The sequence below is a fragment of the Kogia breviceps genome, chromosome 4 (assembly GCF_026419965.1).
Source record: "Kogia breviceps isolate mKogBre1 chromosome 4, mKogBre1 haplotype 1, whole genome shotgun sequence".
Taxonomy (NCBI): Eukaryota; Metazoa; Chordata; class Mammalia; order Artiodactyla; family Physeteridae; genus Kogia; species Kogia breviceps.
Window position 1 is genome coordinate 34,313,978 of NC_081313.1, and position 12,713 is coordinate 34,326,690.

Consider the following 12,713-nt stretch of genomic DNA (forward strand, 5'->3'; position numbering starts at 1 on the left):
TTGGTAACTGTAGAATCATAGCTAGTAAATACATTTTATTTCATTTTATTATTTACTCATATTCCTATATATATGTATTCACATTTTTCCATAATAAAAAATTATTTGAACACATTCTTTTACAAATGTCACTTTCTTTCTAAGAAAGCTTAGAACCATTTCAGCACTTCATACTTAAACTGATTTCTTTTTTCTCATGTTAGTTCTTGTTCCTAGAGAGGTAGGAGAAATGCCAATTAGTTCATGGCTCTTTTTCTTGTCTGGACAGCATCACAGAACTAAGCCTTCAGTTGGGTTGGTTATTGGCCCCTGGCAATGGCATGCAAGATAAATAATGAAACTAAATTCAGATCTCACAGAACCTCAGTTATTGGGCTTTATTGAGTTTCTGTTATTTGACATTTAGATCCCCAGATATTTACTTTTGAAGTGCAAATACAAACCAATAAGCCCTGTGTCCGTTAAGCATTATGGTGCTCTGCTATGTGGAATATAGATAAAATATGGATATAGATACAGATAGGGAGAGAGAGAGAGGTGAATATATATTATGTTAAATATATGTATGTCTTTAAATATTTGTACATACACACAAGGTATGTATATGTTCCCTGTAGCCTATCATGATCCCTAAAGACTTGAATGGTTTTATGAAGTTGCTGATCGTGTCTTCTATTTTGAAGACTATTAAAAAATGGGATTAATTTCCCACTCTTAGACATATATCTGGACAAAACTAAAATTAAAAAAATACTGCACTCCTATGTTCATAGTAGCACTATTCACAATTGTCAAGACATGGAAACAACCTAAATGTCCATTGGCAGATGAATGGATAAATAAGATGTGGTACATATATGCAATGGAATATTACTCAACCATAAAAAAGAATAATGCCATTTGCGGCAACATGGATGGACCTATAGATTACCATAGTAAGTGAAGTAAGACAGGGAAAGACAAATACCATAAAGATACCACTTATATGTGAAATCTAAAATATTACACAAATGAGCATATCTACAAAACAGACTCACAGATATAGAGAACAGACTTGTGGTTGCCAAGGCATGGGGGAGGGATGGAGTGGGAGTTCTGGGTTAGCAGATACAAACTATTATATATAGAATGGATAAACAAGAAGGTCCTACTGAACAGCACAGGGAACTATATTCAATAGCCTGTGATAAACCATAATAGAAAAAAATATAAAAAAGAATGTATATATGTATAATTGAATCACTTTGCTGTCTAGCAGCAATTAACACTGTAAAGCAACTAAAAGTTGCAACAACAAAAAATAGGTTAAGTTTTTTAAATGGGTGACTTGGGTAATATGTGAGAGAAGGTTTTGACAATTGACATAAGACAATGGTGGACAGAGGCTGATTCCGAAACTTAGAAATTTCCATATTTGAATATTCTCACGAAGATAAGGGATAGCTGCATGGCCTGGAAATTGCACGCACAAGTGCTGGTTGACAGTTTAAACCAGATTACGTAGAGATACTAAACCCCAGATAGTGGAAGAGGGCCACCATCTTTTGCATAAGTAAGAGTCTCCCAGACCCAGGCAAAGTGGAAACGGGTGAAGTAACGAAGTTATAAAGGATCAAAGGGCGAGAGACCTTTGACCTCACAAACGGGTGAGGTCAGTGCGCCTAAGGTTGAGGCGTGGAGTGAGGGGAGCATTGATTGTCGGCGGGAACCTCAAGCTCAACTGGGAAGCGCGCTCAATCGGGCCATCCCTCCGTTCCTTCCCCGGCTCTGGAGGCCTCTCCACGGCGGGTGCGGAGGTTGTGGGGGATGGGGGCGGCAACAGGGGGTGGCGGAAGAGAGGAAGCGGAGGCGGCGTGGGGCGGGGAGCAGGGGACGGACGCGCCGGCGTCACCCTGCGGCGCGTCACGTGCGGCGTCGGCAGCCATGGCGGGAAGCGAGCCGCGCAGCGGAAGTGGCTCACCTCAGCCTCACCACAGCGACTGGCGCCGCCTGGAGGCTGCTATCCTCAGCGGTTGGAGGAACTTCTGGCAGTCGGTGGGCAAGGAGAGGGCGGCTCCGAGGCCCTCCCCAGAGGAGGCGGACGAGGAGGCCAGCTCGCTAACGCGGCTGCCGGTGAGCGTCGGCCGCCACCCGTGGAGGACCGCGGGCCGGGCCGGGAGGGGCGCTCACCGGGGCGGCCTCTGGGGGCCGGGGCGGGGGAAGCTTCCCTGGGCCCGGCCTGTGTCTGGCCCCGTCCCTGCAGCCATTCCGGGCAGTGTCGTCACCTGTGGGCAGCAGTTGAGCCGAAACGCCGTGGCGTTGACCCCCGGTGCTCCGCAGCTGGGCCGAAGGTCGCCACGAAACTCACCTGCAGGTTGTGCCCTGGCAACCAGCCAGGTCACCCTCCGGTTTTCTACCCCCAAAACAGGTCTAGGGACTGGGGCACCCTGAACATCAGGTTAAGGAAACGCGGAGACCATGCCAGACGTTCTGGAAATCATGGAAAGCGTCCAGTGTCTTGTGTTCTCAGCATCTGTCATCCCAGCCTCCATGTACCGAAACACCTGGCGGTCCCGCAAAACACACACTCTCCTAGGATTTTGCGACTGTTATCTTACCTGTATTTCAAGTGACAAAACTGACAATTGAAAGTAAATGACTAGGGATTTACCTGGCGGTCCAGTGGTTAAGACTTCACTCTCCACTGCAGGGTGTGCAGGTGGATCCCTGGTGGGGAGCTAAGATCCCACATGCCTCTGGCCAAAAAACCGAAACATAAAACAGAAGCAATATGGTAACAAGTTCAATAAAGACTTTAAATATGGTCCACATCAAAAAAAAAAAAAATCTTTAAAAAAATGCGGGAAAGTAAATGACTAAGTTACAAGGGCCTCAGGTTACAGCAGGCCACGAGAATGACACACATTTTTCATTGTTAAACTTTTCAGGTAGGTAGGAAAACGGAGAGAGGAGAATTTCTTAGAAATTATTAAAATGCTGTATCTCAGCTGGACTATTGACACTCTGAGGTCCATGAGAAATTAAAAACTGCAGGCTTAGGTTGTCTCCATGGGTCTCCTTGCAGAGGTTCTCTGAAATAGCAGATTTTACAGAAGAACGCAGGTGACAGATTTACTCTTTGATTTGATGTAATGATAAAATAAGAAGTTTGTCCGCTTGATAAAGATTTTATTTTGAAGAATAAATTATTTCATTAAGCAGTTCATTCAAATAAATGGTGTGCAGAATATCCATAAGGAAAAATTAAATGAAGTGGTTATTTTACTTGAAAAATACCAGAACAATGGGAGGTATTTCAGAAATGTTTTGATGTGTGTGTCAAAAATGAAATGTTCATTATGATTCTGTCCTGAGACAGGAAATTAACTTCAGCATAATAGATTTCATCATTAAAAATAATGACTGTTGAATTCCCTGGTGGTCCAGTGGTTAAGACTCTGTGCTTCCACTGAGGGGGCACGGGTTCCATCCATGGTCAGGGAAGTTCCACATGCTGCAAAAAAAAAAAAAAAAAAGACTTGATTTTTTGTTATTTAGTATAAAAACTGTTAATTTTGTAATTTATCATGATAGATTCAATTATTAAAATGATAACACTGTTCAGTTGGCCTTTGCTTTCCTAGTATAATTATTTGTTATTTTGTAATTTATTATTTATTTTTTATAAATTTATTTATTTTTGGCTGCATTGGGTCTTCGTTGCCGTGTGCGGGCTTTCTCTAGTTGCGGCGAGCGGGGGCTACTCTTCATTAAGGTGCGCTGGCTTCTCATTGCGGTGGCTTCTCTTGTTGCAGAGCACGGGCTCTAGGAGTGCCAGCTTCAGTAGTTGTGGCTCGCAGGCTGTAGAGCACAGGCTCAGTAGTTGTGGCGCACGGGCTTAGTTGCTCCACGGCATGTGGCATCTTCCTGGACCAGGGCTCGAACCCGTGTTCCCTGCATTGGCAGGCGGATTCTTAACCACTGCGCCACCAGGGAAGTCCCTGTAATTTATTATTTTTAAAAGTCCCTGTAATGTGTTATTTTAAAAAACTTTTTACCGAGATAAATTATTCATCTCTTTAACCTACTTGCTGCTTCCCTCTGTTTCAGATTGATGTACAGCTATATATTTTGTCATTTCTTTCACCTCATGATCTATGTCAGTTGGGAAGTACAAGTCATTATTGGAATGAAACTGTACGAGATGCAATTCTGTGGAGATATTTTCTGTTGCGGGATCTTCCTTCTTGGTCTTCTGTTGACTGGAAGTCTCTTCCAGATCTAGAAATCTTAAAAAAACCTATATCTGAGGTCACTGATGGTGCATTTTTTGACTACATGGCAGTGTAAGTATCTAATTTTACAAATTAAAAAGAAGATATTAAATTTGACTATATTACAAGTCAGTAGTCTAAGTTAGTCTCGGCCCTCCTACTAATTTGTTGCATGCGTGTTGAGTCTGAGTGTCCTTTTGTAAAAATTGGGGGTTAGGTAAAATAACTTCCTTCATAGAACCCTTTCAGCATTCACATTTTGTTATTTCCCTGTAGTACCTAAGTAGAGTATTTGAATAATTATAGATAGTTTATATGGCAAGAAGTAAAACACTTCTTAAAATTTTCATTGTCTTTAAAACACTTGTCGTTTTGTTAAAATAACTACTTTTCCATATCCAGAGAAAGAAAGACCAGAGTTTAGACAGGAGATCTTTTACATGGAAGAAAACCATTCTTAAGTTTCTGGGAAATAAGATTTTGTTATCACCCGAATGCATTGACATTTTCAAATATAATGTATTTGAGAGAATTAATTTTATTGAGCAACTGTAGTGTATTGGATTCTATGATGGATGTTTTATGTATGTTTACTTATTTAATTCTCATGCAATCAGATGTTTTCCTTGTGTTATGGATGTGGAATGAAGGTTCTGCATGGTTATAGATTTGTCTAAGGTCGTATAATTTGTAAGGGACTGTAATGTCGTTAGTTCTGGATATAACCTGTTTTATTAAGAGCCCCAAATTTAAGGCATTGTAAGTAAAATTTAAAGAATATTTGTGCATTAGGTAAGAATTGTTTTCCTGTGGTAGATTTAATAGCTACATGTGGGACTATTTTTTCATATTTTAAGTTATTCAGAATCTTTCCTTATTCCAATACAGATGCCATTACATCAAGTCTTGTGAGACTACTTGATTAAAATATACATGTATGTAACTTTAACAAGTGCTACTGTACTCTCACTTGCTAGTGTTACCTCTTCGTTGTCCGACAGCCAACCATAACATCAAGTGTTTCTGTGCACAGTGGAACTACGTTTACCTAGGGATAGTAATAATCGTAATAACGACGATTTGTGATCATATAAATTATTTCTGATCCTTATGACCCTGGATTGATTGTTATTGCTCAAATAATGCAGATGAAAAAACTGAAGTTTAGACTATAAGTGGCTTATATGACTAATTAAAGTGGTGAGGCTTGGCCAGATCTACCTAGCTGCAAAGTTGATTTTTTTTTCCTTCTTGAATTACAAGGTTCCTAAGTAAAGATGATTGTCTTGTAACGTTAGTCATTGTCTTAACCAGCTCGATTTAAAGGGCTTTAGGTTTTATTTTGATTTGAGTAACTTTGTTTTAATTTTTGATAGCATGTTGAATTGCTAGTTTAAAAATTTATAGCTATTGAAAAAGTTAAGTTGTTTATTTCACGTGATTCTTAGTTTGCCAGGTTACCTATAAGGAACATTTGAGCTGCCCTGTAATTAATACTTATTGAACTGTTATTGTTAATAGAAGTACCCTAAGAAATTTGGTTATATTGGTAGCTTTAGTAATTTTTTTTTCTTTTTTATCTCTAGGGACATTTATACTAACTATGTAGTTTATGTTTAATACAGGGTTTCTCAGTCTTGGCACTATTGACATTTTGGACCAGATGTTATGGGAACCGTCTTGTGTGTGCATTGTAGGATGTTTAACAGCATTCCTGGACTCTAGACCTTAGGAAATGTTCCCTGGGGGTGCAAAATCTCCCCAGGTTGAGAATCACTGCTTTATGTAGTGAATTTTAAGCATTGAAACACGTATTAGACCAAGCGTTTCATGAAAGAATCTAAGTGAAAAATTAGAAAGTAAGTAACCGATTCCCAGGGAAGACCTCCTCAGATACTAGACCACTGCTACTCCCGTAGTATCTTGTGCTTTTTTCTGTCATGGAACTCGGCATACATATTATAATGGTGCCTGTTCTCCACTGCCCTCCATGAAGATTGGGACTGTGTAACCATTATATCCCTTTTGTCTAGCAAGTTCTTAATACATTATATATTGTTGAATGAATAACTGGCTAAGTAAGTGTCTGTGTTAATTTTCTAATTGTGACAATTTTACACAGCTACAAAATGTGCTGTCCATATACAAGAAGGTCCTCAAAATCTAGCCGTCCTATGTATGGAGCTGTCACCTCATTTTTACACTCATTGATCATTCAGAATGAACCACGATTTGCCATGTTTGGACCAGGTTTGGAAGAACTAAATACATCTTTGGTGTTGAGCTTGATGTCTTCCGAGGAGCTTTGCCCAACAGCTGGTTTGCCTCAGAGGCAGATTGATGGTAATTTTCATGTTAATCTACAGTACATAATAATTCAAACACTTTGAGCTTGACTCTAATGTTAAATATAAAGACATTAGTTTTTAAATTAATTAACTCTGTTGTAATGAAATATACTAATTTGGTGCATGGGAGCACTCAGGTCTCTATGGACTGAAAGAATTAATTTACTTTTTATAAGAGGTAAGCTTTCTCTTACTTTCTCGTCCAGAATATGAGATTATGTGAAAGCAAATTGTATGTTGTCAAAATGTTATATTTGTTTGCTATAAAGCAGAAACTAATACACCACTGTAAAGCAATTATACTCCAATAAAGATGTTATTTAAAAAGTTATATTTGGGGCTTCCCTGGTGGCGCAGTGGTTGAGAATCCGCCTGCCGATGCAGGGGACACTGGTTCGTGCCCCGGTCTGGGAAGATCCCACATGCCGCGGAGCGGCTGGGCCCGTGAGCCATGGCCGCTGAGCCTGAGCGTCCGGAGCCTGTGCTCCGCAACGGGAGAGGCCACAACAGTGAGGCCCGCATACCACAAAAAAAAAAAAAAAAAAAAAAAAAAAAGTTATATTTGTACATTTACCATATTTTAAAAGAAAGTTAACAGCAAAATCCATTCAGCACCTATTATATGCAAAGTACTTTGATATATATTGGAATTTCAAAAAAGAGCTAAAGTATCACCTTACCTTTATTTCTATGAAAAACAATAGCAACAACAGCCATGTAGTTAGTTTGGTAAGCAGGATATATAATAAACATGCATAACAGTGTAAACTAGCTTGTGCTTATTCATTTATTGAGAGTACCTATTAGATACTAAAGATGCAGAGATTTAAAACAAACAACATCAAAAATCTCCTGTTTGCCCTGAAAGATACTTGGTCTAGATGAGGGCAGAGACATGTATACAGGTGATTAGAATGTGGTGTAATTAGCTCCTGTGTAGAAAGGTAAGGGTCAGAGAAGGCTCTGCATTGAACATGATGCCTTACATGAGTCAATAGGATAAGTAGGGGTAGGCCATCCAAAAAAGGATAAAATATTCTTAGCAGTGAGAACTACATTTCTAAAATCCCAAAGTTCTGAGTGTGCATGACACACTTGAAGTAGCTCTGTGTGTCCAGAGTGGGGCCAGGTGAGAAGATGCTTGTATGTCAAGCATTTGTTGAAGGATTTTAAGCAGAGAAGTAAGATGATCAAGATGGCATTTTGGATAGATCACTCTGGCTCCTGAGTGGAGAATTGATTAGAAGGGTTAAGAAACCACTACAATATTGTGATAAAAATATGAAGGCTATAAAATTGACTCAATGTGTGTTAGCAGTAATAAGGATAATTCCTTGTTTTTGGTCTGATTTTCATATTGGATGATGGTGCCATTCTCTAGGTTAAGGAAACACAGGAGGAAGAGAAACTTGATACAAGTAGAGATGCCTGCTATAAGCTAGCCACTTGAATGGAAGCTCCATTAGGGCAGAAATCTTGTCAGCTTTATTCTTAGCTGTGGTGCCAGGCACATAGTAGGCATTCAATATATATTTGATGAGTGAATGAATGAATGACTTTATAGATTACTTTATGCATCCATATCTCAAGAGAAAGATCTGGGCTAGAAATGAAGATTTGGGAATCATATGAAGTCCACATGGATTTGGAAGTTTCTGAGGATAGAGAGGAATATTGTGAGCCAGGTGCTGAAATCGTCAGTGAATGTTTGGAAGAAGGGATTATCAAAAGGAGATTCATAAATGACAAGGTTAAGGACGGGGAGATGGTATTACAGCTAAATGGTGTGCGTGTCTCAGAGAGGTGGAGTTTTTTCAGGAGGGTTGGTGAGTAATGGTTAAGACATGGCATTGAGGAGTAAAGAGACCATTCACCTCATCTCTTTACCCTGAGATGTGAGAGAATAGGTAACTTTGTTACTTGAGACACCACTGTTAAGAGAAGTGGCACCTAGGGACAGGCTAGTTTCAGGTAGGGCTATGAGGTGGAAGGAACCCTTCAAGAAGAGGTTGGGCATGTGGGGAAATTTGCTGATTGTGAAATGGCAATTTCATTCTCCAGACAGCAGCTGGAGTGATTGTTTGAAATTGCCCATCTAATTGTGCCTCAGACCCTGCAAGGTCAGGGAAGAGTGGAGGGATGAATCATTGGCAAGGTGGGGAAAACAACATGAGAATCGTATTGGGCTGAGGTTAGATGTGTTGAGAGGGTAATTTCTGGAAGTTAAACTGATGTAAACAAAGATCAGAGACATGGTAGAATTTGTTTCTGTGATCTCTCTGGGGAGGCCCCTGGTGGCGGGAGGACTAGGGCCACTTTGCCTGGGATGCTTGCAGTCCCAGCCACCCAGATCTCTATATGTGTGTTGCCCAGAATGGTGACATAAGATGGCACGGCACAGCTGCTTTAAATACCTAAGAGTGGTTATGCAGGGATTAAGGATATGAAAGATGGAGTTGTCATAATGAGGTAAGTAGAGGCCAGATTATATTAAAATTTTGTTTATCTGAAGAGCAGGGGCTTTGAAGGGAAGAGATGTAATTCAAAGAATTTTAAAGCAATCTCTCCAGTTGCTGTCATAAGAATGGATAGTAGGGGGCAGAAGTGGATTTAGGAGACTAGTTAGAAATGATTACGGAAGCCCAGGTGAGAGATAATAATTTAGACTAAAAGGTGGGGGTGAGGATGGAAAGAAGTAGACAGATCTAAGAGGACATTTATATAGCAAAAAGAGGTAAAGCCAAGGAAGAGGAGAAGGATCTTTCCAGGAGGCAAGAGGAGAATCAGCCCCGTAGTGTTAACACAGCCAAAGGAGGGAAGGAGTTAAGAAAAAAGTACGAATGACAATGTTGAATGATTTAGATATAAAATATTAAGAAGCTAGTGTTTAGCACCTGTTACTTACCAGTCACTCCATAGGTGTTTTACATATGTGATCTCATTTAATGCTTACAATAACCCTAAAAAGTGTGTATTATTTCTATATTTTGATGTCAAAACAGGCTCACAGAAACATGGGCATATGTAGCAAATTCAGGATTCTAGCCCAAGTCTAATTCCAAATTTCAGTGTCTGCCATATTTCCTCAGTTTTCTAAGGTGCCATGAATTTTAACATAGCTTTTCAGAGTGGGGAAAAAAAGCCATTTTGTTGAATGTGTACATGAAGTATAAGACTAATGAGAAACATAAAAGAAGTGAAACTAAGCCGTAGTCTTGAGGATAAATAGTAGTAGCTGTTACGATGCAGCTGCTACTGAGAGGATGATGATAAAGTTAATGATGATAGTGATGATGGTATAAAAAGGAATGTTAAAGGCTAGCAGTTTTTCCTTCTATATCCATAATTTATTACTATGTGAATGAAAATTGCATACGGCATCTTTTCTTCAACACAAACATTTCATTTTATTCCAAAGCTATATATATAACTTGTCATAGTTTTTCATTTACTCTTTTTACTTATACCAAGTAAGTTTTTTCTTTCTCATCTTTTGCTGTCTTTATTAATGACTTGTTTTGATAACTGTAATTTTCTCCTTTAGGTATTGGATCAGGAGTCAGTTTTCAGTTGAGCAACCAACATAAATTCAACATCCTAATATTATATTCAACTACAAGGTAAGGCTACCTACTTGGCAACCTATCTGAGACGTCAGTAATGGAATATTTTAGGGGGGTGAAGTCTGTTTAGTGTCTGTTTATGTTCTATATTTACATTTTTCTTATAGAAAGGAAAGAGATAGAGCAAGAGAAGAACATACAAGTGCAGTTAACAAGATGTTCAGTATACAGAATGAAGGGGATGATCAACAAGGAAGCCGGTACAGTGTAATTCCACAAATTCAGAAGGTGTGTGAAGTTGTTGATGGGTTCATCTATGTTGCAAATGCTGAAGCTCATAAAAGTAAGTATTATCTTATTTTCTTTTTAAAAGCACTTTCTTTGCAAAGCAAATAAGAAAGTATGTTTTTAGGCTTTACCATGGCTTGTTAAGAATATCATGGCTAATTTTATAAATGTGATTCTGTCATTACTGTTAATATTGGATTCCCAAAACTTGATGTGCATTAGGATCACTGAGGGATCTTGTTAAAAACGCAGTTGCCTGATTCCTATCCTGGTGGATTATGACTCATAGATTTGGGTTGTGTCTTGGGCATCTGTTTTTTTTACAAGCTTTACAGAATTCTGATGCACACCGAAGTTTGATACTATAACTACATAGTGTTTTTTTGTTGTTGTATGCTTCTGCACTTTTTGTTATTGGTGTTTTGTCTGCTTTTGGCCCTATTCAAATAATTTATGCAGGTAAAAGAAAAATTTTACCTTTATTTTAATTATCCAGATAGTAGAGAGATGTGTGGGGTGGAGTGTTTACTTTGATTAACTAGATTAGTTAAGAACACTATCCATATATTCTGAATAATTGCCATTCACAGTGTGATAAATAGCATGAAAGTAGAATATTATTGGGCCACAAGCCAGTATTGTAATTTCTGTCCCAAATCCTCTGTGAATAAGGTAGGGTATAAATATACAATATATTATTCTCACTCAGAACAAGGTAACAGCATCCCACTGCTGAAAGAATTTACAGTTTATGGTGCACTGAAATTAACTATAGCAACAAAAGCCAAATCCAGCTCAACTACTGACTAGCTGGACTCATCCCACTGCATTAATGGCCTAACAGAAGAATTGTGTCCATTTCTAGAAGTAAATCCTTTACCTCAGTCTCTTCTGTTGTTCTACATAAAACATCTGGCATTAAATTAAAAATTATAAGATACAAAAAAATATCAAAATGAAATGACCCATTGTCAAGTGATAAAGCATTCAGAGGAATTAGACACAGAGATGGCCTGGGTGTCAGCCCTCTCAGAAAGAGACATTAAAAGAACTATGATTGGGCTTCCCTGGTGGTGCAGTGGTTGAGAGTCCACCTGCCGATGCAGGGGACACAGGTTCGTGCCCCGGTCCAGGAAGAGCCCACATGCCACGGAGCGGCTGGGCCCTTGAGCCATGGCTGCTGAGCCTGCGTGTCTGGAACCTGAGCTCCGCGACGGGAGAGGCCACAACAGTGAGAGGTCCGCGTACCACAAAAAAAAAAAAAAAAAAAAAAAAAAGAAGAACTATGATTAATATGTTAAAGAATCTAGTGGAAAAGATGTACAATATATGTGAACAAATAGGGATTTTCAGCAGAGAGAAGGAAGCTATGAAAAAGTAAAATGGGAATGCTAAATATGAAAAATATGATAACAGGTGAACAGTTCCTTCAATGGACATATTAACAAAGGAAACCTTTTGTGAATGTGAAGATAGATCAATTGAAATTACCCAAATTAAAACACAAAGAGAAAAAAGAGTAGGAGTGGAGGACAAAACATTCAAGAGCTGGGGGAACATATTAAGTGATCTAACTCAGGGCATTTTGTTAAAGGTCCAGATAGTAAATATTTTAGGCACGTGAGCCATACAGTCTCTCACAGTTACTCAATTCTGCTATAATAGTGCAAAAGTAGCCATAGACCGTTTGCAAATGAATGGGCATGGCTGTTTTGCATTGAAATTTATTTATAAAAACAGATCTTCAGAGTGTGGTATGCTGACCCCTGATTCAATTTATATGTGATTGGAGTCCCAAAACATGAAAGGGGTAAGAACAGGGAAAAAGAAATTTCTGAATAGATAATGACCAAAACTATTTCAAAATTACTGAAAGAGAATAAACCACAGATCCAAGATTCACAAAGAACTCCAAACCTGATAAATAAAAAATACAGATACATCATAGCCAAACTGATGAAAACCAAAGGTAAAGAGAATATCTTGAAGGTAACCAGAGCAAAACAAAACATACATATAGAGGGCCAAAGATAGGGACAGAGACTTTCTGACAGAATTTTGCTGTAAGACAGAAGGTAATGAAGGGAAATCTTTATAGTATTCAAAGGGGGGGAAATCTAATATCCAGCAAAGACATCTTTCAAAAATGAAGGCAAAATCAAGACTTTTTTCAAACAAAATCTGAAAAATCTGAGAAAGTTCAATCAGAGAAAGTTCAATCAGCAGATTTGTATAACAAGAAATATTAAAGGAAACTCTTC

The 12,713-nt window shown here is 38.9% G+C and overlaps 1 protein-coding gene across 3 annotated transcripts in view; it reads left to right on the plus strand.

Moving 5' to 3' along the window:
* The first annotated feature begins 1,905 nt into the window (after positions 1-1,905).
* FBXO4 (F-box protein 4) overlaps positions 1,906-12,713 on the plus strand; it is a 343,376-nt gene continuing 332,568 nt past the window's right edge. For all 3 annotated transcript variants that reach the window (XR_010840116.1, XR_010840115.1, XM_059060912.2), the window contains exons 1-5: positions 1,906-2,112; positions 4,090-4,325; positions 6,376-6,596; positions 10,146-10,221; positions 10,332-10,507. Coding sequence is in view for 1 of the 3 variants with exons in the window: in XM_059060912.2 (XP_058916895.1) it covers positions 1,924-2,112; positions 4,090-4,325; positions 6,376-6,596; positions 10,146-10,221; positions 10,332-10,507 (898 nt within the window). In the remaining 2 variants the exon portion in view is untranslated. The remainder of the gene's footprint in view (positions 2,113-4,089; positions 4,326-6,375; positions 6,597-10,145; positions 10,222-10,331; positions 10,508-12,713) is intronic.